Source organism: Taudactylus pleione, unplaced genomic scaffold, assembly GCF_031769625.1.
Source record: "Taudactylus pleione unplaced genomic scaffold, aTauple2 ptg000061l, whole genome shotgun sequence".
NCBI classification, from domain to species: domain Eukaryota; kingdom Metazoa; phylum Chordata; class Amphibia; order Anura; family Myobatrachidae; genus Taudactylus; species Taudactylus pleione.
The window spans coordinates 15,780,935-15,808,286 of record NW_028284463.1 but is presented as its reverse complement, the minus strand read 5'-3'; the positions used below and the strand labels follow the sequence as shown (position 1 = coordinate 15,808,286).

Sequence of the window (27,352 nt, the reverse complement as noted above, 5' to 3'; positions counted from 1 at the left end):
ATGGGTAACCCATTACTATGCAGTGCTCATTATTTAGTCTTTTTATAGCCTGTCGTACTCGCCAAAATTACTTTCAGACCTCTTCTTTTTACTCTGACTTTCTAGTGATGAGCTTGGCATTGTTTCCTCCTGGCGCCTATAGCCGATCCACTATACTCCTCTAATACCCCCAAAACCCATTCAGATCATTTATGGTTCCCTGTAATCTATTTGCCAAATTTCCTGGGTAGTCACATGATGAGAACAATAACTTACTTGATCTGCTTTCACCACTTGCTGGTGTGTACACATTCATTTACAGAGCAACATCCTCTAAGACCCTATGTAAAAATCGAATATCACCAGCAGCCAGTGTCAGGCTTTCCTTATAACCCTGGGAGACATCAGTACATAGACAGGACAACTCATACTGTAATAATGCTAGAGCCATCCCAGGCTGACACAGAGGACTTTAGACCAGTCACCATAAGCCCCAGCTGCAGTAACACAATCCCCCATTGTACAAGATGCTCAGGACACAAGATGCTGCAGAATGGTGACCTGGATGTTCCCATACAGCTGTGGAAACTTACCATCAGAGCCCCGATATAGTACTATAGAGGAAAATACAGGCACTACAAATAGGGCCATTACAATTCATTTTTGTGCAGGGAATAGACAACGTGGCAAGTGAGCGTGGCGGTACCACAAGGATGGAGCAACACAGCGTTTAATAATTTGTGGATTATTCAAGCAGTATTTGGGACTAGAGCACAGGTCCTCAAACAGTGCATGTTTTCCAGGTCTCCTCAAAGAATCACAAGTGAAATAATTAGCTCCACCTGTGGATCTTTTAAAATGTGTCAGTGAGTAATGACTATTCCTGTGTACCTGCTGGGTGACCTGGAAAACATGAACTGTGTGGGGTCCTGAGGACAGAGTTTGAGAACCACCGGTCTAGAGCCAATGGGCAACCATGCAACCATGAATTCTGCATATTTTAAGTGGGCACTGCAATGTTTAAAAGTCAGAATATAGAGCTTCCATTACTGCACATAAATCTATTTTTACTGTGATAACTACATTTGTAGTTATACATATGATTGCATATACATACCTTTATTAAAACACTTACATTGATTAAATACTGCAAGCACTGCCTACTATTCTATTGTACACATTTCTATATCAGATCAGGACACTACCTGGTTTTTTTTGTGTAGCAGCTGAAGTATTTATAAACATAGAGCATTGGTTTCTGTATTAGAGGACTCTTTTTTTAGCGCTACATTATATTGCTTTGTATTTTACCTTACATTTGTAACAAGTTTTTCCAAAATCCGCCAGCGTTTAGAGATCTATTATTAGGTGGAAAGCGCAACACCTTCCCATAAATTGTAATATCATAATAGAAAAAAAATAAAAGGTTACATTTACAAATTACTTTCTCTCGTTTCCTGTCTGTACCTAGTATTCCCATCCTTACATTCTTTAGCAGTGCTCCTCCCAGTGACTTTAATAGGAAACTCTGTGAAAGATATATACAGATCTCCTTTCTCTATTTCTGAAAGGCTCCCAGAAGAATTACTACATTCCTGTATATTATTTTCTATTTACATTAGAACTTAATCCACTTGGCCAGAGGTTCCCATGGATGGATTATCCTTATTACCTGAACTGTAATGGAGAGTTTGGGCATCCCGACACTTTTTTCAGGTATTTGTGTTTTTTGCCAAGTTTTTAAGGTGCGGAGTGTGGCCTATATGGTCATGCCACTTCCTAGGTCAGGGGTAGCCAACCTCGGTCCTCAAGAGCTACCAACAGTTCACGTTTTCCAGACCACCTAGCTGGTGCACAGGTGTATTCATTACTCACTAACACATTTGAAAAGAGCCACAGGTGGAGCCAATTATTACACTTGTGATTCTGTGAGGAGACCTGTAAAACATGCACTGTTGGTAGCTCTCCAGGACCAGGGTTGGCTGCCACTGTCCTAGGTCATTGCCACCTCGTTTGGGAGAGCTAATGACTCAATTCCCAACTTAAGCCTTGTGGCACTGGAGGTCCTGAAGACCCCTAAAGAGCTGTAAGGATCCGGGATTTAAACGGTCCCCACTAGCAGCAGTCTTATGGCCCGGAGGGATGAGAAGCATCAAGGGATCTTGTTCTTTTGGAGATAGCCTAAAGACCCAAGCCCCCAACACAGTCTGAGCATCGCACGGTGTGAAGCTGAGCACGCAATACAGCAGTGGTTCCCACACGGGGTGCCACAGGTTGGTGACCTAGTACCAAATTACATTATTGGTCAGTGTTTTGGGAAAAATCAATGTTGGTGGCTGCCAATCATAAAATATGTGGACAAATAAGTGCAACCCTGCCCACCACCACATAACTGACCCTAAAGCTGGCCACACATCTAAAGATTATCTGTCCAACCAGCCAACTTGTTGATTGGTTGGAATGAAAATCAGGTAACGTATGGGAGTAACTGATGATCAGCAATTTGCTCCTAAATGCCAGAAAACAGATGAAAATGGTCGTCAGACAAGATTGTTAAATGCTGGATCTAAACAATTTGTTCAAACAAAAGTTCGTCCATTTTCCAGCGTTTGGGAGCAAATTGCTGATTGTCATTTGCTTTCATACCTTACCAGATTTTCATTCCAACCAATCAACTAGTTGGCTGGTTGGATGCAAGTTGGTCTAGTATGTGACCAGCTTAAGGATAAGAAACATTTGGCCTAGGGCCGCCTTGCAAAAATACTGATACTTCAGGGCACCGTAATTCAAAAAAAGTTTGAGAACCACTGCACTATGGGCTGCAAACATCAATGAGGAAACCAGAGTTGCAGTGGCTTGCAGTGGCCAATGGTTCCACTGTGAATGGAAAGATTTAAATATTACAAATCATATAATACTGTTCCACATGGGGAAGCCTAGATGCTAAGCTATGCTCCCCACCTTTACCTCCCACAGGACTAAAGCTGGCCACATATCTAAAGATTATCTGGTCAACCAGCCAAATAGTTGATTGGTTGGAATGAAAATCTGGTAAGGTATGAAAGCAAATGACAATCAGCAATTTGCTCCCAAACGCCGGAAAATGGACAAAAACTGTTTGAACAAAATTGTTTCGATCAAACATTTAACAAACTTGTCTGAATGACCATTTTCATCTGTTTCCTGGCATTTAGGAGCAAATTGCTGATCAGTTACTCCCATACCTTACCAGATTTTCATTCCAACCAATCAACTAGTTGGCTGGTTGGATGTAAGTTGGTCTAGTGTGTGGCCAGCTTAAGCCTGTCATTTTGTATTGCAGATGAGACACAGGGAACGCAAATACATCCCCAGTTCTATGCATATTATACACAAATGTCAGTAGCCCCCTCCCCACCACCTCCTTTTAGATGAATAAACTTCCGCAGACAGAGGAGCAGCTATCCCTTAAAAACTGCTCATTAACCTGCTCTGCAGTCTCCTATCTTATCCCGAACAAGAGAAAACAACCTAATAAAGGTTTTAAAGAAGCCCGAGGCCGAGCACGGCTGTCACATGTAGTGCCTGTTACAGTGGGGTATGCCCAGAGTGTACCTCCTCTGTCCTGACACCCCCCCCCCCTCCTCCCGCTCACTGGCATCTCCATGGTAACGGTCACTCAGGCCTTGGACGCCAGAGAAAGGAGGCCACGTTCCATCCCTTGTGTTTAAACAGAAAAGGGCTATTTAGGGAGAACGTTGCTTAGAGACCTACATGAATCCCCACCACCGACCCTCCCTGCCACAGATCAGTCACCCATAACACAGCCGCTTGTGCAGCAGCCTTCCAGGCAGGCCGAGAAGCAGAGATAGCCTAGCACGGAGGAGCACAGGGAGTTAAATACACTACAAAGACTGGCTTTTCCCTGCAGAGTCCAAAAATATCCCTGATGTCACAGAGGGGGTTCTGATATCATAGCAGTACGGGGGCTGCGGGGTCAAGTGCTTTTATACAGGCCATGGAGACTCCTAGGCGACTTCAAACATCCGTAATAAATCTACAGCAGGGTGCAGCAAGTTTTCTTACTTTACAAAGAAGCAAGGACACCAGAACTCACCCGTTTCTATACAGATATATTATACATCTATATCAGCCTGCTAGGGTTTGTTCTGAACATTGCAGAAGTGTTTGCTGTGTCCCTTTCCTAAACCTGTACCAATGAGAAATAGGATCCCCTTATTCATACACTTTTGGTAATGAAGTGGAAAGGCTAAAACAAACCAGTCTGCCGTATCAAGAGGCCGGATGAGGCACATGCCCTACCCAAACCCATTCTATCCTCTGAGAAAATTAGGGATAAGCTATTGTCCCATCCCCGTCCCCCCCCTTCCTCCACCTCCCTAAAGCAAATTACCTATAAACCGCAGGTTTCAGCAAACTGAGCTGTATGGAGGATAGAACTACAAAGAGTGGAAGGAAGTGTAACAAAAACACACAACTTTTTCTGTACAACTCTCCAATGCCCTGCACTGAAGTGCAACAAAGCCTATGTACAAAAGAGGTAGGAATTTATTTCTGCTACTTTTCAGAAGCTGAACCAGTTTTCATAATAAAGTTGCCCATTTTCAAGATGAATAGGCTGCATTTTCTCTAACAACGCTTCAGACCATAAGAGCAGCTTCCTCAGTGTACTTAAGCAACAGATTAAATGCATCTACACGCTGGCACTAGGAAAAAAAAAAGGATACATCTTAATGGCTCCAGACTTGGCACCGATGGCCATGATCCGCAGCACCGGGTCGTAGGCAAGCGAGCTTGGCTGGTTGGGGAATCCATGTTCCACAGTCTGAGGAAGAGACAAGACCATAAGTTAGGCGGGAGGGGGAAGACCTTCATGGATTAGTAAGTAATTCAGCCCACGGCTTGTTATTGCTCAGGGAAGCTGGGAGGTAACCGATGCCGCTTCTCCATATAATCAGAGCCTACTGTAGTGAAACTCCCCATCTGCAGCTATTACACCAATGTTAAGCTGGCCACACACTAGACCAACTTTCATCCAACTAGTTGATTGGTTGGAATGAAAATCTGGTAACGTATGGGAGTAACTGATGATCAGCAATTTGCTCCTAAATGCCAGAAAACAGATGAAAATGGCCGTCAGACAAGTTTGTTAAATGTTTGATCTAAACAATTTGTTCAAACAACAGTTTGTCCATTTTCCGGTGTATGGGAGCAAATTGCTGATTGTCATTTGCTTTCATTCCTTACCAGATTTTCATTCCAACCAATCAACTAGTTGGATGTAAGTTGGTCTAGTGTGTGGCCAGCTTTACACAAGGTTTATTTGAAATGCTCAATAACCCAGGGACAGTATTAATTCACATTACCAAGGGGGGAGTTTTAGCATACCTTCTAAATAGGGCAAGTAGAGGTGTTTCCCATAGCAACCAGATTCTAGCCATCATCTACTTAGTGCACAGGTTCTCAAACTCGGTCCTGAGGTCCCCAAACAGTGCATGTTTTCCAGGTCTCCTCATAGAATCACAAGTGAAATTATTAGCTCCACCTGTGGATCTTGTAAAATGTGTCTGAGTAATGAGTACCACCTGCTGGGTGACCTGGGAAACGTGACCTGTGTGGGGTCCTGGAGGACAGAGTTTGAGAACCACTGACTTCGTGCATTCCATAAATGATAGCTAGAATCTCCACTAGTCCTCTTTAGAAGGTTTCACAAATGTCCCACCAAGAGACACAACAACCCCCCGCCCCCCCTGCTTATGAGGGTGCAATGATGATAAACTTTAAGACAACAATGCCAGTATAGTAAAAAACAACAGTATTTGTGCTTGTATTCATATAAGAATTACACAGCAAATAGGGGCTCTACAAAATAAGGTTTCTAAATACTCCCATATAATGCTCCTGAAATCAAAATGTATAGTTTTACCATGGTGCACTAAAAGATCCAGTTTGGTCACAAGTTCACCATCATTTATAAATATAGAAGAAAACAAAACAATGGTAAAACGTCAGAAAGACATCAACCCAACACAAAATAAAATACCAAGTGTTCTGCGAGGTCAGGGTGCACTACATGACGCAGCATTAAGGTTTTGTCCAGCACTCATGCAACATACCACTATGAATACAGCGACGTCTACACAGGTGGGAATGCAGCTATCATTTCCACGGTTTTAAAAATCTAGACGGACACTACAGAAAATACATATTGCCATTATCTCCAACTACCATCTCCATTACCTCCAAGTTATGTTTGTTCTATACCAGTGGTTCTCAATGCTAGTCCTCAAGTAACCCACAACAGGGCATGATTTCAGGATTTCTCTCTGTGGAAAGCAAAACAGATCAACTCACCTGTACGCGATTAAAGAAATCTAGAAAACATGACTTGTTGTTAGGGGGTACTTGGGGACTGGAGTTTAGAACCACTGTTCTATACAGTTACTTTATTTCAACAAAGCCAGTTCTGTGGCTGGGGCGGAAGACTTGCATGCAGAGGGAAAGCACCATCATGAAACATGGGAACTGGGGTTCAGAGTATTTTGTCAGTATTCTGTGAAAACGCTGTATTCAAAGACACTTCAACATCACCCCAACGAGACAGTCAATTTTTTGTTGTAGCCCCTACACAAAACATTATTTCGAACAGTAGTAAGAGTATATGGTGCATTTAGGCCCTATGCACTCAGGCGTTTCCACCTATTGTATTCATTTTCAAGTGAGTGAAGTCTGTGTGTACTCAGGCTCTTACATACAAGGACCCATGTCATGCGTTAAGTCACAGTCCATTCAGTGGAACACATCCTGCCAGGCAAGTGCATTAGGACTACGTGCACATCTGAATGCTTTGGGACAGAGGGCCTGATTCAGGGCCGGACGCTATTTGCGGCCGCTCGTTCAGAAAAAGGGGCTGGTTTTTTAAATTAAGCGCTCGCTCTTTGCGGTCTGTTGACGCCTCTATGTCTGAACGAGCGAACGAAACATGCGCTCACTATTTTGGAAAAAACATCCCCTGGCCGCTCGCATCATACGTCATCTCCGCTATTTATTTGATTAATCGAGTACATCGAAAGGCGTATGAACTGCTCGCAGTTGGATTTTCCTACCGCAATCATGCGGGCAGTTCAGGCTAAAAGACAACCAAGTGACGTGGCCGATGACGCTGCTTTGTTAATTATGCACACCCTTAAAACGCCCGTTTTGACCGTTTGGCACGCCTGCGTTCGGATCTCCACACCCCGTTTTCAAGCACCTTCCCCTGTTACCACCCAAACACGCCTCATTCTGTCACTCAAATTAGCAGGCACTCGCTATTTTGCGAGCACACAATTTCCAACCGCAATGATTTTGCGAGCACACAATTTCCAACCGTACTAAAACGCATGCGCAGATGTGCGAACATCGCTCGGAGCAAACGAGCGGCCGCTTACAAGCGGCTCTGAATCAGGCCCAGATTTTGATCCAATGCCGAAGTTCTTGCAGAGTTTCGATGTTTTCTGCATTTGCCTCGGAGATGGATGGCATTGCACCTGCCGCTTGTCTGTGGCTCTGCAATTCCGGCCATCTGTGAATCAGGCCCTCGGTCACAATCATATAGTTATCATTGACTGATCTCCCTGCACCTTCCTGGTGTGCTGGATGATTGATATCGATCATCAAACACACCTCCGACGGACCAGCGATCAACGATCACAGGTCCCTATGTAACCTGGACGATATCGCCCGGGTTGGCCTGCATGCATGGCCGATGGACAATATCAGTATTGTCCATACGTGCACGCGCATCACTGGTCGTTTGGGGGTTGGAAGGGGACACAAAATGAAAAATAAGTAAATCGTTCTGAACGATATCGTTAATTTTTATTGTACCATGTGTACGCACCATTAGAGTTTATTGTAGGCCGTACTGTGATGGAGATTCTGCACCTAGCATGAGACGGTTTTCGTCTGATTGTTAAATCTAAAGACGCCCCAGGCGGTATTAACGTCAAATGACGCTCAAAGTGGGCGTCTCATTCCTTGCACATAAAGACACACGGATGTACGCAAGGGAAGTGCTTGTAGCGGTATTAGCATGAAGTCGCACATGCTACCCGGTTTAAGCATTAGCGTCAAAATCAGATTCAGCCCCTTAACGTGGTCAGCAGGACTATAGCCATTGAACTGAATGGAGTTCTGCAGGTGCAATTCCACCTCCCATGGCATTTTAATATTGTGTGATAAGTGTACATTACACGGGTGTTTCTATATAGAAAACATTTCATATAGTCAGTGTGTTAAATCGATCACATTCAACAGCCAGTCCCAAGAATCCGGACCTCCATGGGAAAGTCTTCGTTGGAAAGGACAGCTAAGGCAGGGCTGGACGACCCAGGAGCCGGGTGCTGGCCAATGAGCCTAAAAATGACCGCTGGGGTGTAAGCTGCAGGTGTGATTTCTATTTAGACCAATAGAGGCCCACCTTACCTGGTACCTCATCAATAATAGTACACTAAGTTTGGGCAGCACTTTGATTCATTGCAAGTGGTGCCAAACCCAGAAAAAAAGGTTACTACAGTAAGTGTCCTGGGAAAACCACCTCCACAATTCACCCTCTTGTTTTGGTTTGAACTGCACCCACCCACCTGTTGCCCATGCCCAGCACAGCTTAACCTCGACAAAGTGATCAGAAGGAGTAGCCAGTTCCAGCACATGAGATGAAACCGTTCCATGCAAAACGCTCTACAACACAGGCAATAAAATGATGCAGCCTAAAATAACGTTTTCATAAAGAGATGTGAGGTATTTTTCTTGGGAAGATGCTCACAGGGCAAGAACCATCTGCTCATTACTGCAGGAGACCCGTCCACTGCAGGTTTATGCGTAAACGAGGCGTTCATAGCACTTAATGTACTTTATAGAGAGACAGAGGGGGTTCTGCTACGTTCTGCTAATTAGCTCTTCAGCCCTGACCTGCACAGTTACAGGACAAATGTTCTGCACACCCAGCGAGGCCGCGCTAATTAAACAACCTTCTGTATTCCTCCCTAGATTCTGGGCTGTGATATGGTGATGATGCTAGGCAGTTTCCAGTATTGCAGCCAATAGGAGCTTGCATGAAAAATAAATACAACTGATAATAAAAGTGGTCAGAACGCTTTCTACAAGAGGGATTTGGGCCAGTGTTGTCCCCCCCCTTCCAAGAAGCCGGAGACATTCAAGCTGCAGGTTGAATGATGCGCCCCTCTCTGGGTGAGATCACAAAACAGCTGCATCCGGTATGAATCAATTATCTCCACGACAAATCTGATTCTAATTACAGCAAAGTGAAAGGGTGCTCCTTCTCCCAGCATGCACTGCACAGGCAAGTCATTATCCAAGCCGGGCTTATAGATCACTGCCCTGCAGCCATGGATGATGCAAATACAGCAGTCAGTAAACTTCCTGGGTGCAGAGTTCAGGAAACTATCCTGATAGGTGGAGCAACTTATCAGCGTTAGGGGGTTGAAGCCTCGTTAAATAAGTTTCTTATGTGCCCATCTGTTACACTAGACATCGCCACAAATAAAACAGACAGCTGACCAGTGCCACAGTAAGGCCAAATGGCCAAACAGTTCAAATCAAAATTATGACACAGAATTAGGGTGCCGGTAAGCGTCGTAAAGCCCAGGTTTAATTGCACAAAAGGTTCTAAAGTGGACGCCTCACACATACACTATAGACAGCCAGAGCCTCACGCCTCAAAAAAATAGTGCTGCGCCTCAGCTATTCAATTCTAGCCTCAGCAGGCAAGGACACTTTAAAAGGAACATGAGAAGTGAACATATGGCTGTACAATAATAATAAAAAAAAATCCAGTAGGGCAAAATGCTAAAACCGCAAATCATAGCAGGGCCATTAGACCATCCCAAATCATGCAAGGCAGCATCACTGGCCATGTCCCTTTGTGGATCCACCACTATGTACAAAGAATCCTGTTTCCTTGGCTGCATGTCCCTCGGTCCCCAACTCTGGTAGATGGGAGGGCCTTCATAAAGACTGGGCCACTAATACCAGGGATGTCCTCAGAACAAAGATACATTATTTGTGATTCACTTAATATGCCGTTGAAGGTTTAGAGGTCTACTCATCAAGCATGGCCTACATCCACTTTGCCTGGGGCTGAAGAATGCTAATCACCCACAGTAGGGGCTACAGGTAATTCAATGCAATGTCAATGCACTTAGGGCACCCCTGACAGAAGTTCAAGGTGTCCATTGTTTATAAAGGGATATGGTTCTCCATAATGGCATGACCCATCTAAATGGACCCAATTTTGTGAATACTAATCTCAGTCTAAAGCTAGGTACACACTGTGCAATAATAGGGGGCATTCTGCCAATTCTTGGCTGGTCACTCCAATTAATATAGTGCAGGGGTAGCCAACCTTGGTCCTTGAGAGCTACTAACAGTTCACGTTTTTTTCCAGACCACCCAGCAGGTCCACAGGTGTATTCATTACTCACCTACACATTTGAAAAGATCTACAGGTGGAGCTAATTATTTCACTTGTGATTCTGTGAGGAGACCTGGAAAACATGCACTGTTGGAAGCTCTCGAGGACCAGGGTTGGCTACCCCTGTTATATTGTGTACACAGGGCCTGATTCAGCACTGCCGAACGCAGATTCCTGATGTTCGGTAATCTGAGCATGTGCAGGACGGGTAAGTGATCCCGCTCGCACACTGGCAGTGATCAACAGTCTGCTGCCGTTTGGGGGCGGTGATGGCCTTAATTTCCTGAAACGGATGTGTGTCGTCGCCTGACGGAGATTCCCTGGCCTCTTCCGCTCAACTGCGGCTGCGTGACCCCCATAGGTCACCTTAGCCGGCCGATGTTACGCAGATTATCCGATGTTGCTATGGACAACGCAGCTCGGACAAGTAATGCACAGGTGTTGTGATGCCTCCTGCTGCAGTACCATATCTGCAAGGATAACAATTGCAAAGCTGCCTGTGTTTTTGGACTTGTGCACCATTTTGTGGCAAGTTAGCAGTAAAACGTCCTTATTGGCTAACCCAAATGAGCGCTGTATCTTCTGTATTGATGATACACCATGCCGCAGCATATCTAACATAACCCAAGTCAGAAGACTCCTCAGGTGGTAGGGAGATCATATACAAATTATGATTATGAAATGCCAAAAGTGCAAAATAACTGCGGTATTATTTATATAGCGCATCATATCCCGCAGAGCTTTACAGAGAATATTTAGCCATTCACATCAGTCCCTGCCCCAGTGGAGCTTACAATCTATATCAGATGGTGTGGCAGGCAGTGCTGTTCAACGGGGAGATCAAGATGGTCACTGTTATTTACACAATGGATCTTTTGGGCCTCTAAAAGTGAAGCGGAAAATTAAAAATGCTCTCATCTCAACTTGATTAAAATGAGGCCATCTGTCTGCTGTGCGACCACATGATTCAGAAGTGTCCGCAAGGTATCTGGATTCTGATGGTTAAGCTAGGTACACACTAGATGACTTGCAAACGATGCAATGGTCATCTAGATTTCCCTTGAACTCCCTGGTTTTCAGAAAAAAAAAAAAAAAGGATGCATCCATCCAAAGCTAGAAACACAAGTGTACAGCTGAGCGGCTCACTCTGTTCCCAAGAGGGTCTGACATTTACACAGAATTCCTAAGTTTGGCGAAGGAAATATAACTGAAAACAGCATCATCTGTACAATGCAGACTGCGGATGCCGGGGAAAGAAAGGATGTACGGAATGGTGTCATTATAAACTGCAGAACAAGCAGAAGAAAGCAGTTCATAATTCATGGCTGTTATTTCTGGTGCTGAAGCTTTGAAAACTACTGAACTAGCTCCCCCCTCCCCACCCCATCAAATGTACTAATCTGCAACTTCTCTGACAACCAAAGGGAAATCGAGTGGGTGGGGGTGGAGAAGTTTTAGGGCAGCGTATTGTTCCTGCAAAGCATCTAATCCAGGACTGTAGAAAATGGGGCTTTTGTCTTCCCAACAGAAACAGCAAAAGTGCACAATACCCCAAAGGGGGGGAGGGGGTCTGCTCCTCCAGCGCCAGTGTACTCAGTCATATAAAGGAGGGAGAGATCACAGAGATGGGACCACAATGACACCAAAGGAAGAGGGGGCACTATAGGGGGGCAGATGTAAAGTGACCGGAGGTAACCCACTCAGGCCCAACGGCCCTTACGCATTAAACAGTAGCTTTCTAATAAAATTCACCCTAACTCCGAAAAATGGATGCAAAAAGGCAATAAACAGCCGCAGTGCCCTTACAAAGCAAGATACGATGCCCACCATTAAAACGCTGTATCGCAACTTTACATGTGAAAAGTATAACTCTTCTTCCAAGCCAACGATAGACTTCAGCAGTGTTTTAGCATTACCAAGTGCTGATAACAAACCGTCCAGCAAAATAAAAAGAAAGAAATCCATGTAATCTAGTACTAGGCTGAGGGATGCAGCTTGCGTTTATTTAAATGCTAGGAAGTTCAGTGGGAAGGGGAGCTGGGAGGTGAATAGCTAAGTTTTGTTTATGAGTTTATTGTATAGGACATGAGCTTCCCAGCTGTCTGGCGAGCTGGGTTACAGAACAGAAGAGCTCGCTCCCAGGCTGAGTCAGGGAAGAGGCACTCAGCTGAGTGTGTAGGAGTGGATCCAGCTGCATCTAGCATCAGGGGAGGAAGCAAAACACATCCAGGAGAGAGAAAGACAAGAGTTTAATAAGACGGCAAAGCAAAACAGAGCAGAGAAGACTAGAAAAGGAGCTCAGTGGGACTGCAGACAGCGTGCCAGGTCCCTCCTTACTGCATTGTGTTTTGGCACTGGACAGGTTAATCACGGGATCGCGGAAGTATTTCTAGTGTTCTACAGTTCAACATGATTTGTTATTTTATAGACTTAAAAAAAAATTTAAATGAATGCCTTGCAGCTGTAGGGTAGAAGCAGGAAAGATGTCCAGCATGGACCGGTCTCTGCCACTCCACATCTGTACTGCCTCGATCACCAAAGTACACAGAGCACTACTGCACCCCTGCCTGCGATAAGCCAGCACGGCATCCAGATACTAGTGCATGTCAATCATACGTGACTATTCATGTGTGCGCTGTCACAGGACAGTGCCTAGGACCAAGCACAGAAGATTGTGAGCAGGGAAGGAGACAGGTCAGTGTCAGCAGCCCTTAGTAACACAACACAATGATTCAAGATAATAATTCCCCGACAAGACCAGAGGACATGCAGTGCCAAGGGGTTGTTGGTGCCAACAAAGCCTGACACAGAACAGGTTCAGACACATGCCAACTCACAATATACAGCATCACCACAGATACATTGCACACATCTCTTACACAGAGAGTACACAAGTCTCTGGTACATGGAAAACCACAATGGAGCAAGGGTCTCATTTCAGCAGTTTTTTCACCTTTCTTCCCACCTTAGTAATTACTGTGGCACGGCTTAGTCCCAGACCACTTTTCTGCAGAACATTGGGACTGCCATACAGTTTACCGACTAATGATAAAAAAAAAAAAAAAAAAAGAAAAAAGTGGGGAGTTTGGCAAAATCAGTATTTCTTTTTTGTTTTACACATAATTCCTGGCAACATTTAAAGAGGATATTGTCTCTATGTATGTCCTTCTATAGCTGGGCACACCGTGGCAGATATATTGGCTGATGAATTGATCGGCCAATATAGTGTGTGCCCATCGGCCAATGTGTACCAGCGATATATCTGAACGACGTTGTTCACAGACATATTGTGCCCGCTGTGCTGCACAGCCGATGCAGATATATCTGTCCATTCTGCTGAACTTATGGGTAGTCGGACGACCACTTGTACACTTGCAGCGGAGGCAGTGAAGAGAAGAGGGGGTCGCAGCGCGACCCGCAGCCAGATGATGATGGTTGTTCAGTGTGTATGAACAATCATCACCTGCAGATATAGGCCCTCATTCAGAGCCACTCGCTAGCGGCAGTACGCTCGTTCCGAGCGATGTTCGCACATCTGCGCATGCGTACGGTTTTTAGTACGCATGCGCGAACCAGTCAGTGCGGCCGAAAATCGTTGGTACGCAATATAGCGAGGGCCTGCTATTTTGAGTGACAGAATGAGGCATATGTGGGTGGTAACAGGGGAAGGTGCTTGAAAACGGGGAGTGGAGATCCGAACGCAGGCGTGCTTAAAGGTCAAAACGGGCGTTTTAAGGGAGTGCATAATTAATACAGCAGCGTCATTGACCACGTCACTTGGTTTTTTTTAACTCAGAACTGCTCGCAAAATAGCGGTTGAAAACACCAACCACAGAATAGCGAGCAGTTCATACACTGTACGATGTACTCGATTAATCTAATAAATAGCGGACATGACGTATGGTGCGTGCGGCCAGGGGGCGTTTTTATCAAATAAACGAGCGTATGTTTTGCTCGCTTGTTCAGACTTAGAGGTGGGAACAGACTGCAATTTGCGAACGGATCATTTGAATAGCCACCCCTTGTTTTTGAACGAACGACCACAAATAGCGAACGGCTCTGAATCAGGCCCATAGCTTTTAGGTGTGTACCCAGCTTAAGGCAGCAGGTTAAATGTTTCCATGATCCATCTACTCCCTAAAATAAACAGGACTGTAGTAAACTCCAGGATATAAGTGAATCTATGGACTCCTGAAGTTTAAACACTGGGAGCAGCATAACGGAGACAAGCAGAAAACTAGTACCAGTCCCTTGTACAATCTCAAAGCGTGCCACCATACCCTGCCTCCTCTACCTCTCAGCAACGTGCCGCCATACCCTGCCCCCTCTACCTCCCAGCAACGTGCCGCCATACCCTGCCCCCTCTACCCCCCAGCAACGTGCCGCCATACCCTGCCCCCTCTACCCCCCCGCAGCTTGCCGCCATACCCTGCCTCCTCTACCTCCCAGCAATGTGCGACCATACCCTGCCTCCTCTACCCCCCCACAGCTTGCCGCCATACTCTGCCACCTTACTCCCAGCAGTGTGCCTTCATACCCTGCCTCCTACTCTCCCCAGTAGCATGCTGCAATACACTGCCTCCTCACCCAAGCAGAGTTCCAACATACCGTGCCTCCTCACCCCAGTAGCATGCCATCATACCCTGCCTCCTCTACCCCCAGCAGTGCCACCATAACCTGAATCCTCTACCCCCCAGCAGCGTGCCAGCATTCCCTGCCTCCTCTACACCCCCTAGCAGCATGCCACCATACACTGTCTCCTTTACCTCTCAGCAACGTGCCACCATACCCTGAATCTTCCACCACCAAACCACCATACACTGCCTCCTCTACCGCCCCCTCCCCCCCACCAGCAGCATGCCACCATACCTTGCCTCCTCTAACTCCCCAGCAATGTGCTACCATACCCTGCCTCCTCTACCCACCCCAACAGCATGCCATTATGCCCTGCCTCCTCTAATCCCTCACCATAAGTAATGTCATTTACTGTACCATCAGGATGTAAACACCACTACATGCAGGAAGCCTGGGGCCAACTAAATAACAGTACACACAGCCTCAGGGATTACACCAAGAATTCTCTAGTCCCAGTTGAGTATCCGCTATCTGTAGTGAGACAGGGGTATTACTTTAAAGGCAATACAAACACATTAAGGAGTGTACCAATACATCTGCGTGTGCTCTACAAAAAGCATAGCCCCAACTACTAGCATTCCAGATTATATGATCATGCCAAAAACATAACTGCCCCTTTTTAATGGAACACGTTTCCTCCAACAAGGACGCAAGCAATGCAGAGCACAGCAGCCCTTGCCCCTCTATATTAAGGGTCATCTCATGCAGACCAGCCCAAGCACCTGCTTCCCTATACCGATGGTCATATCTGACACTACCACAAGCACCTGCTTCCCTATACCGATGGTCATATCTGACACTACCCCAAGCACCTGCTTCCCTATACCGATGGTCATATCTGACACTACCCCAAGCACCTGCTTCCCTATACCGATGGTCATATCTGACACTACCCCAAGCACCTGCTTCCCTATACCGATGGTCATATCTGACACTACCCCAAGCACCTGCTTCCCTATACCGATGGTCATATCTGACACTACCCCAAGCACCTGCTTCCCTATACCGATGGTCATATCTGACACTACCCCAAGCACCTGCTTCCCTATACCGATGGTCATATCTGACACTACCCCAAGCACCTGCTTCCCTATACCGATGGTCATATCTGACACTACCCCAAGCACCTGCTTCCCTATACCGATGGTCATATCTGACACTACCCCAAGCATCTGCTCCCCTATACCGGTGGTCATATCTGACACTACCCCAAGCATCTGCTCCCCTATACCGATGGTCATATCTGACACTACCCCAAGCATCTGCTCCCCTATACCGATGGTCATATCTGACACTACCCCAAGCATCTGCTACCTACCACCACCCCAAGCCCCTGATCCCCTATACTGGGGGTCATACCAGGCACACCACCCCAAGCCCCAGCTCTCCTATACAGGGGATCATACCACCCCAAGCCCCAGCTCCCCTATACAGGGGATCATACCACCCCAAGCCCCAGCTCCCCTATACAGGGGATCATACCACCCCAAGCCCCAGCTCCCCTATACTGGGGGTCATACCACCCCAAGCCCCAGCTCCCCTATACTGGGGGTCATACCACCCCAAGCCCCAGCTCCCCTATACTGGGGGTCATACCACCCCAAGCCCCAGCTCCCCTATACTGGGGGTCATACCAAGCACACACCCCCATACCACTATCCCTTTATACAACACAGTCCCATTTTAGGGGGTGACACCAGGCACAACCTGCGGCCGCCAGGACTCCCCCCGCTCCCCAATAACAGCAGGCACACACTCCTAAGGGCCCCGCACCTTATTGAAGGCAAACAGGTCCTGCTTGATCTTCTCCCTTTGGGGGTCGTGCCCCTGCCGCCTGAAGCGAAACTTCATCATCTTGCCCGGGCGCCGGAGCTCCTCACACAGCCACAGCCGCCGCTCTCCACCGCCTCACACACACACAACCAACCAAAGCTCCTCACACACAGCCGCGGCCGCCGGGCAACTTGATCCAGCCCGGGCTGTGAGTGACTGGCAGCTCGGCCAATCACAGGCGCCTCTGCTGGGCTGCCTTCGCGAGGATAGTCTGGTGGCAGCAGCAGCAACAACTCTCTAGCCTCGCGGACTCACTCCTTTCCCGGGCGCATGCGCGGCGCGGCGGCTTCTGGGAGATGTAGTCTCTCACAGTCACTCTGAAGTGTTCTATAGGTCACCCAAATACTGTCTGTGTCATAGCATCCTCAGGGCAGCCCAAAGCAGAGTCATCATCATCATTGCAACAGGGCTGTCTGATTTATTTATTTTTTCCACACACAACAATACTGCACAATAATCCTGTATATATTGCATAAATTCCAATCACACAATCCTGCATATCGCACATTCTATTATATTGCACAATCTATATCACACAATCCTGTTGATTGCACCTTCTATAATATTGCGCATTCCATTATATCACACAATCCTGTACAGTATATCGCACATTCCATTATATCGCACAATACTTTATAGTGCACAATCCATTATATTGCATAATCTTTTATATCGCACATTCCATTATATCATACAGGGCGGGTTGCATCAAGCATCGCATTCTGGAAGTGATGCATTCCACCAATGATCGCATGCATACCAGCGTTTAGTAACACTATGCATGTACATTTAAGCAAAGAACAGCTCTCCCAATAAAAGCCGTCCTTTGAGGTGTGGGGAGGTCAGGGTTTATGACCTTGGAGTCCCTCTGCGCATGTGCTAGCCAATGGGAGGGATCCTATTTGATCCCTTACGTGGGAAGCTCCAAATAAAAGCCCATAAGCCATATCACGGGTTCAAGCTCCAGAGAGCTTCGCAAACGATATCTTCAAGGGCGCCGTAAGAGGGGGAACAGGTATCTGCCCTCCTTCCTAGAGCACGGTGCTTTTAAAAATGTTATTGGAAAGCTGCTGTGGCCACACTCCCCGATTTACCCATGCCCCCAGTACCAGGACCCATCACTGCTGGTTATCTGCTACAGTCCCAGTGCCAAAGACTACTCAGTACATGCACCGGCAAAAGAGAATGGTTGCGAGGGGTAATCACAGAGACTGCAAAGTGCCCCCTCCTTTGTTAAACGCCCCTTTCATGGCGGCTATGACTGAGAACAGAAATAATGGGGAGTACAAGTGGGAAGACATGAGTATAATCGCATGCGGCCGCCTATGGAGCTGTGTGAGACATAGGGCCTGATTCAGAGATGTACGCTACCCCAATGGTTAGCGCACATCTCTGATGTTTGGGAGTCTGTTTTTGCATAGGACCCGGTCAGCGCATGGTTACCACTCAGATAGGGGTATTCAATATGGGTGCGATAACATAGTTTTTGCGTTAATATCGGAGCTATGACGTCATTATCGCAGGTTTTAGTTTTACACTGTATTCAATATCAAAGACTTATCGCAGTTTTGAAAAGTCTTTGATAAAAAACGCGGATAACTTTTCACCATTGAATAGGTGTCGAAAAAAGTGCAGAATTGGGGTTTAGGGGTGCAGGCTTAAAAAAAATAGCCTGCACCCCTGGGACTGACATTTAAAAAAGAACTGTGTCAAAAAAAGTTTTAAAAAAACATAGGGACACCCCAAAAAATTAATTTAAAAAATGGGGTGAAAAAAAAAAATGGGAAAAAATTGTTAAACAATAGGCAAATAGGTTCAGGGCTATTCTGCAAGTATGCGGCAGGTGTTTTGAAGAATAGAATTATAGCGGCAGGTGCACAAATGCAGAATTTTTAAAAACTTACAAATGATTATTAAAAATTACATGTCACTACTGCTACTAATCACATAAGTATTTTAAACATGGGCCATGTTTAGCACACGTCATTTTTATTCTCTCGGTATGTTAGGGGCTTTTACTGTATATGGTGCCTGTACCAATTATTTCTACTTTTTGTTTCGGTTCTCGCCCCCTCCTAATTTTGTTTTGTTTCCACCAGACCAGGGTAAGGGCAGAGCAGGTGTGTGGAGCACAGCTTCAGTTTTTGACATAGTGCTCGCTGCTACAGCTGGGTACACACTATACAATTATCAGGCAGATCAGCTGAAATTTGTACGATCGGCACGATAATTGCATAGTGCGTATGCAGGAGCGTTAGCCGATAAATGTCTTCAAATTCTCCTGCAACAGTTTGATCCTAATCCCATTGAAGAGTCGCACGCAATCTGCATGCAATGGCAATATTCAAGAAGTTGAGCGATTACAGGACCTCATTCAGAGTCGGCCATTGCGGCCACACGGTTGTACGCCACCGATGTTCGCTAAACTGCGCATGCGTAAAATTCGCAATGCGCCTGCGCAAACTAACTATTACGATCATAAATTGCTCTCTCCTTGAACACAGCCAGGTCGTTAGTTTGAGTGACAGGATGAGGCGTTTGTGGGTGGTAACAGGGGAAGGTGCTTGTGAACGGGGGAGTGGAGATCCGTACGCAGGCATGTCTGACTATGCAAACGGCGTTTTATGGGAGTGTATAGTTAACTAAGTACTAGTGTCATGGCACATGTGACATGGGAGGTTTTTACACTGACTTGATCGTAGTGCTTAAGAGAGGGTATGGTCAACCTTATGCTCTACGAACAGCTCCGATGGTTCCCGATGGTCTCGATTAATCCTTATATGCCCGGAGAGGACGTGTAATGCGAACGAGAAGGGGACATATTTTTAGTCTTGCGGCCGCATCCTCCCCTCGCTCGTCCAGCTAACGATCCCATCTTAACGACTCAACTTGCGAGCGCTTCATTTGCATATCCGGCCCCTTTTACCTTACGACCGTGCAGCTGCCACGACCGACTCTGAATGGGGTCCACAGTATTTACAACTGCGCATGCATGAACATTTCTGAAAACCCCTTTGGCACATGCCTTACACAGAGTGCACCCACAAACAGGGCCGCCATCAGGGGTGGGACTGCCGACTCTGGATTCCCGAGCCCTGACACTCGGGGGGCCCGCCCGCTACTTCCCCCCTGCTGCAGCACAATAGAAGTGAATGACTGCCTGCCCGCTCCTATTACCTCAATAGTGAGTGATGACAGGCCCAGCCGGGGGCCCGCTCTTAACAGCGAGACGCCCACTACTACCGCCCACCAACAGACACTAGAAGTGATTCGTCGTGAGTCACTTCTCACTTAGCCCCCCAGGGCCGCCCTCCCTCTCCACCTGCCTCCGTCCGTCGTGAGCATGCTCAGTCCAGAACATCGACCCACTTGCGAGCGGACAGCCGCTCGCGAGTGGGTCTGAATCAGGCCCTAAAACCACAAACAAGGAGTGACGAGCACAGGGGACAACTCGCTGTTCCTAGAGTCAGCAGCTAGTGTAAAGCTGCTGAGGAAGGAACAACAGCTATCAGTGATCCTGTACCCATCTTTTCAGCGAATAGATTGTGTAAGAGTCAATGAAGGGGAGACGGAGACAAAGAACCAGGAGCCATGGTGGTAAAGAAGAACGGGAGGCAAGAGACAGCTTACATTCTATAGGGATGAGGTTATGAGTAGAGATGTGTTTTGGTTTTGGTTTTGGATCTGGATCTCCCCTGGTTTTGGATCTGGATTGGTTTTGCCAAAACCTCATCTCCGTGTTTTGTTTTCGTGAGGTTTAGCCTCGATTAGGGATCCTGGGCAGGAGGAGAGATCTGAGGGGCGCCTCAGATCGCCCCAGATCCCTGAAGTTCAGGTGGGTCCAGTTCCCAGGGAACCGGACCCGCTCATCTCTAGTTAAGAGTTGCAGGGTGACCTGGGAAGGAGACACACTTAGTAGAAGATGAGGGCTGGTAAGATTTAGTGGAAAGATGTGTCTATATAGAATGTTTAGGGTCTATTTACTAAGCAGTGTTAGGAGACAGAGTGAAAAGTGATAAGAAAGTGATAAGGTGCCAGCCAATCAGCTCCCAACTGTCATTTTTCAAACACAGCCTGGGAACTGATTGGCTGGCACCTTATCACTTTCTTAGGAGGAGGGTGGCACAGTGGGAGAAATCTTTAAGTCGGGAATGGGAGGAGATGCCTAGGCCTAGATGTTGGCCAACCAGCAGGCAGTCCTGGCAGGTGCCTGCCCAGGTATCAAAGACCTCTCTCTGCCTGGGCTGCAGAGGCAATGGGATATGTGACCCATCTACACGCAATATGGTGGAAATATAACCCCAGCAAGTGGAGCACATATCATAGCTCATTACTTGTTTTATTATAATATAAATGTGTCCTCATACCAGGGCCGCAACTAGGGGGGGCTAGAGGTGCACGTGCACTGTGTGCCGGAATGCAGGGGGTGAAAAAAATGCTGACTCACTGTGGCTTGGCTGCAGATTCAGATGACGGCCATCCAAAAATGGCCACCGCCTAGGAGGAGACAGGTGCTAGAGGTCCTTACTGGACCTCTAGTGTCTGTCTCCTCCTTGGTGGTGTCCATTTGCAGCAGATTCCATGCGTACTAGCCATCCGCAATGGACTCTGCTGAAAACGTCCATCCAAAAATGGCCGCCACCAAGGAGGAGACCTATCGGACCTCTAGTGTCCTCTAGTGGACCTCTAGTGTCTGGGAAGGAGACACACTGCCAGCGCAAGTGTCGGGAGAAGATGCTGAAAGCTGCATCTTCTCCCAGTGAAACCCTCTTGCAACGAGCATAAACCCCATGGCATCGAGCATAAACCCCATGGCAACGAGCGTGAAACCCCCTGGCAACAAGCACGGAACCCCTGACAACGAGCTGGTAATTTTAAAGTAATTTGAAGCATTACTGTGGGGCATAAAATGGTGTCAGGCAAATATGTAAGTGGCACTTTAGTAATAGGCATTACCATGTGTGCATAATGTGTAATGGGCATTCTGGTGTGTGGAATAATGTAAGTCACTATATCAGGGACATCTGACTAGTGCACTGCCTTATGGAGGAGCAAGGACAAAATCCAGGTACGGGAAGGGAGGGGGCGCAAAATTCCTGCCTTGCACCGGGTGACAGATATCCTAGTTTCGGCCCTGCTCATACACCTAGTGGTCTGTATGCCATATGGCGTGTGACGCTTGGCACAACTGAGATGCTCCGACATCCGGTAGTGTACATTCTCACTAAATACTGCGTCTTACTCACATCGTACAAAGGGGGTCATTCAGACCCACTCGCGAGCGGCAGTACGCTCGCAAGTGGGTCGATGTTCCCCACTGCGCATGCGCACTACAGAGGGAGCTCCGTCGTGCGCATGCACAAGACCTGACGAGCGAAGGACTTTCCTTCGCTCGGAGTGTCTCATCAAAGGGGGCGTGCTGTCGATGGTGACTGACAGCACGCCCCCTTTGGTGGGCGTGCCGGGGGCGTGCCTGCCAGACGGAGGCGTTCCCAAAGGAACGCCTACCGTCTGAAGCCGGCTCTGATAGAGCCAAAATCACTCCTGGCCTTGCGGTTGAGAAACCCAACCGCAGGCTTTCTCTCGCAGTTCCGATGGTCGCGATGGTCAAGACCATCGCGACCATCATTTTGCACGCTCGTATATGCTGTGGGTGGTGACCCACAGCTATACGAGCGTCCAGGAGGACGCTCCATATTAATGGAGGTGGGCCCTGATTCAGAGCGAGCGCTCTGGTCAGAGCATCCGGCTCTGAATCAGGGCCAAAGCCTCTTACAGTGTAACAGAGAAGCTAAGTTGTCACTTTTGTCACAAGGAAATGGTACAACCCGTGTACAAAGTCGCAGATTCAGTATAACGGAACGTGGTGGGAGGAATATACACGGGCCGCATGTATCAGAACCTTTTATAAATGGATTTACAACTCAGTCGCACACAGATGTACAAGTACCACGAGCCCCCGTAGTCAGTGTACACTAGCAATGTAGTTTTGTCACTTCTTGTCGTTTTTAGAAGTTTTCAATAAGACGCAACTTTTGAAAAAAGTTGCAAGGACCCTGTCGCACCAAGAGGGGCTATATGGGGTGCCTAGAGCAAAGGTGTATAGAACACATCTGTATTATACTGGGAATTGCTAAATTAGGGCTTATCATCTAAAAATTAAAAATATAAATTTGGTGGGTACTTTGTGCCTTTGGGCAGCCCGACCCCTAAATCCATCCCTGATTACCTGACTGAGGGCCCCATTTATCAACCAAGCTGGTGTTTACCTTCATTGATAAATGGGGTCCTGAGCCTATTTGAATCCCAAATAGAGGCAGGTAAGGCTGCATGCCTCTTAATTTAGGGGTGGGCAATAAGTACCCCCCCCCCCAGCTGTTGTTTAACTACACATCCCAGCATGCACTGCCATAGTTTTGCTATTTGGCTAAACTAAAACTGTTGCAGGGCATTCTGTGATGTGTAATTCAACAGCAGCTGGAGGGTCACTTATTGCCCACTCCTGCTCTTAATGATGTCTGGCATAATCTAGTGTCCGATGCTGTCAGATACCTGTTCTCTAAGGGCAACAAAGCGTTGCTGGAATAACACCAACCTGGGATTACCCTGGCTTTAGTGATGGAAGCTTGTGTAGTTTATGGCAAGATAGGGCCTCCGACGCCTCCAGAATTGCGCCACCATCAGACAGTAGCACCAGAGGGATGATTCTATCATGCAGCAGTTTGATCCCCACGCTATGGGGTATATTTACTAAAGTAGCGGTTTTAGAAGTAGAGATGTTGCCCATAGCACCCAATCAGATTACAGCTATTACCTTCTAGAAGGTGCTAGATAAATGTTAAGTAGAATCTGATTGGTTGCTATAGGCAACATCTCCACTTCTAAAAAACCTGCACTTTAGTAAATATATCCCCTCAGAGCCTAATTCATAGGTGAACGTAGTGTCGGTGCCGCACGCAACCACGAGGCTCCGCCCCCGTTCACAGTGGATTCCGCCCCCTGCCCAGTGGCAGAACTCCCGGAGACAATGGAGTCATTTGCCGCACCCCCTGCACCCTCCATTTGCCGGGTATCCGCTGAGTGTGTTACCAGTGGGCGCCCTGCTCGTATTCAAATCCCCGGCGGCAGCCGGAGAATGGAGCTCCCTCTGTCTTCCGGGTCCTGCAGTGCACTATGGGAGTGACGTCATGATGTCACTCCCATAGTGCCGAGGAGCGGACGCCAAGGATGGACGGCAGCAGAACGGGAGCGGGGATAAAGGTAAGTGTTTGTTTGTTTGTGTGTGTTTGTGTGCGGGGGGGCTCACTACTGGGGGCAACTACAGTGGGCTCACTACTGGGGGCAACTACAGGGGGCTCACTACTGGGTGCAACTGCAGGGGGCTCATTACAGGGGGCAACTACTGGGGGATCACTACTGGGGCAACAACAGGGGGCTACTACTGTACTGGGGGCAACAACAGGGGGCTCACTACTGGGGGCAACTACAGTGTGAAACTGCATGGGGCTCATTACAGGGGCAACTACTGAGGGCAACAACAGGGGGCTCACTACTGGGGTCAACTACAGGGGGCTCACTACTGGGTGCAACTACAGGGGGCTCACTACTGGGTGCAACTACAGGGGGCTCACTACTGGGGGCACTACAGGGGGCTCACTACTGGGTGCAACTACAGGGGGCTCACTACTGGGGGCAACTACCGGGGGCTCACTACTGGAAGTACTGCATAGGGGGACCACTACTGGAGGCACTGCATGGGGGACCATTACTGGGGTGCACTACACAGGCGGGCACTGCATAGGGGGACTACTACTGGGGGCATTGTATAAAAGGAACTGCATAGGGGGTGAGGCGGCAGCTGGGACTGGCATAGGTGCTGGGGGGGTGGTACATTTTAATTTGGGGTGGAGCACCAACATTTATCTGGGAGCCATTTGATGGTGGGCTTCCGATGTCCATCCCTAGTTAGGCTGCGGTTAGACAGTCAGACAATGTCAACATTCCTGTCTCGAAATTCTGAATGTAGACATCGTATACCACATCCCTAAGCCATTATATTAGGAAATAATGAAAGGATGGAGAAACAGCTTTATAGTTTTCATAGATGATATAACTGTGGGTAATAAATGTGGCTTTTATTCTAGCAAGGCTATAATATCAGACACCTGCATGAGAGGACCTCTTCAGATATACCCCAAACATCATATAATACATTATCATATACACGAGGGCTGATTGAAAAGTAATGAGACTGATTTTCTTTATTCAGAATCAGATGACTCCACAAGATCTGAACATTTTTCTTTTTCAAAGTAGCGTCCTTCACATTCAATACATTTTGTGCAGCGTTTCAACAACGATTCAAAAACGTGCGTAGACTGTTTTGTGACAACACTTTGTTGCAGCTGTGACATTATTCAATCCATCATCTGTTGAGAACTTCTTTCTGCGCAGTTGTTTTTTTCGGGGTTGGCAATGCCCAGAAATCACAGGGCGCTAAGTCCGGGCTATATGGAGGCTGTTCCAGTGCTGTCCCACTAATTTCAGTCAGTCCTGCCATGCTACAGCAGTAACATGTGGTCGGGCAAAAACCAGTTTCTTCAGCAAATTTGGGCCCTCATTCAGAGCCGCTCGCTATTTGCGGTCGTTCGTTCTAAAACAAGGGGTGGCTATTCAAATGAACCGTTCGCTAATTGCGGTCGGTTCACACCTCTAAGTCTGAATGAGCGAGCAAAACTTGCGGTTGTAATTTTGAAAAATACGCCCCCTTGCCGCTCGCACCATACGTCATGTCCGTTATATTAGATTAATCGAGTACATCGAACAGCGTATGAACTGTTCGCTATTCTTGTGGCTGGTTTTTTCAACCGCTATTTTGCGAGCAGTTCTGAGTAAAAAAAAAACAAGTGACGTGGTCAATGACGCTGCTGTATTAATTATGCACACCCTTAAAACGCCCGTTTTGACCTTTAAGCACGCCTGCGTTCGAATTCCACACCCCCGTTTTCAAGCACCTTCCCCTGTTACCACCCACATATGCCTCATTCTGTCACTCAAAATAGCAGGCATTCGCTATATAGCGAACAAACGATTTTCGGCCGCACTGACTGGTTCGCGCATGGATATTAAAATCCGTACGCATGCGCAGATGTGCGAACATCGGTCAGAATGAACAAGTGGCCGCTTACGAGTGGCTCTGAATCAGGGCCTTGGTCTTTTCTTCTTCATACCTCCACGCAAATTGGTTTTCAGGACATTTGCATAGTAGTCACCATTAATTGTTTGTCTTCGGGCAACCCAGTGCTGTAGGATCATATCGTGCGCATAAAAGAATAGCAGAAGCATGACTTTACACGCTGAAGGAATCACACAGAATTTTTTGGGTGGAGGCGAATTCGAGCGTTTCGTAACACTGGACTGTTGTTTGGTTTCTGTATCATAATGACGAAACCACCATTCGTCACATGTCACAATCGATGTCAGGAAATTGGGTGTCCTCTCCGACATTCAAACGGTGTTCTTGCACGATTCAACTCATCGTCGCATTTCATCGTCTGCCAAGTGAAGCCGAAAGTTTGCGTAAAGTTAATCTTCTGTCAATTTGCAACATCTCGGCAGCTTTGGCAATGTTGCTATCTGTAACCATGGTGTATGGCCTCCCAGAACGTGGTTCGTCCGTCACTCGCATATTACCCTCTTTGAAGTGCTTCCACCACCTAAATACTGCAGCATGGCTAATTGTTCTGCCCATAGGTAGTCTACATAAATGAGGGTCTAATTAAGGTTAATTTATACCCATTTTCCACCAAAATTCCGGGTCTGACCCGGAGTTGAAACAGGCTTCCTACCCGGATCAGACGCGGAATTTAGCCGGCGCCGTCTGGGAATATTCCCGAGTCGGCGCCGCTCATACCGCAGTCGGGTCTGCATAGACCCGGCTTTTCCGGCGTGAAAGTGGACGCTTGGAGATGATGTAATCTCCAAGCGCCACTGAAGCCGGACCAATCAGCCGGCTTGCGGAATACTGCAAGTCATCAAGACCCGGAGTGCGCCGTACACACAGCAGGGTTTCACGGGCTAAGCCCGTGTTGAACCCTGCTATTTACCTGGGTTGGATTGCCGGGTCACTCGACCCGGTGATCCAACCCTCACCCCTTTTACACCAAGGAAATGCCCGGGTTAACCCTGCAATAACCCGGGTTTTAGCTCCGGTGTAAAAGGGGTATAAGTAACATTACATTTAGCTGCAAAATTTGCACAGAACCACTGCAACCAACCAGTGATTAGTTCTTAGGACCTCATTCAGAGGCGGTCGCACGGAGCGATTGGACGTAGCGAGCGATGTGTTTTTCAACTGTGCATGCGTCCACATGGCAGTGCCCGTGCGCAAGCCTGTCTTTCCGACCGCAATCCTCTTGCTCATTAGTCACT

At 47.3% G+C, this 27,352-nt stretch overlaps 1 protein-coding gene across 2 annotated transcripts in view; it reads right to left on the bottom strand.

The window, feature by feature from the left end:
* The window catches only part of LLGL1 (LLGL scribble cell polarity complex component 1), a 48,754-nt gene extending 31,666 nt beyond the window's left edge, over positions 1-17,088 (bottom strand). For both annotated transcript variants that reach the window (XM_088464796.1, XM_088464797.1), the window contains exons 1-2: positions 16,862-17,088; positions 4,707-4,804 (exon numbers count right to left, since the gene is read on the bottom strand). In XM_088464796.1, coding sequence (XP_088320922.1) covers positions 4,707-4,804; positions 16,862-16,942 — 179 coding nt within the window. In that variant the 5' untranslated portion in view covers positions 16,943-17,088. The remainder of the gene's footprint in view (positions 1-4,706; positions 4,805-16,861) is intronic.
* Positions 17,089-27,352: the final 10,264 nt, after the last annotated feature.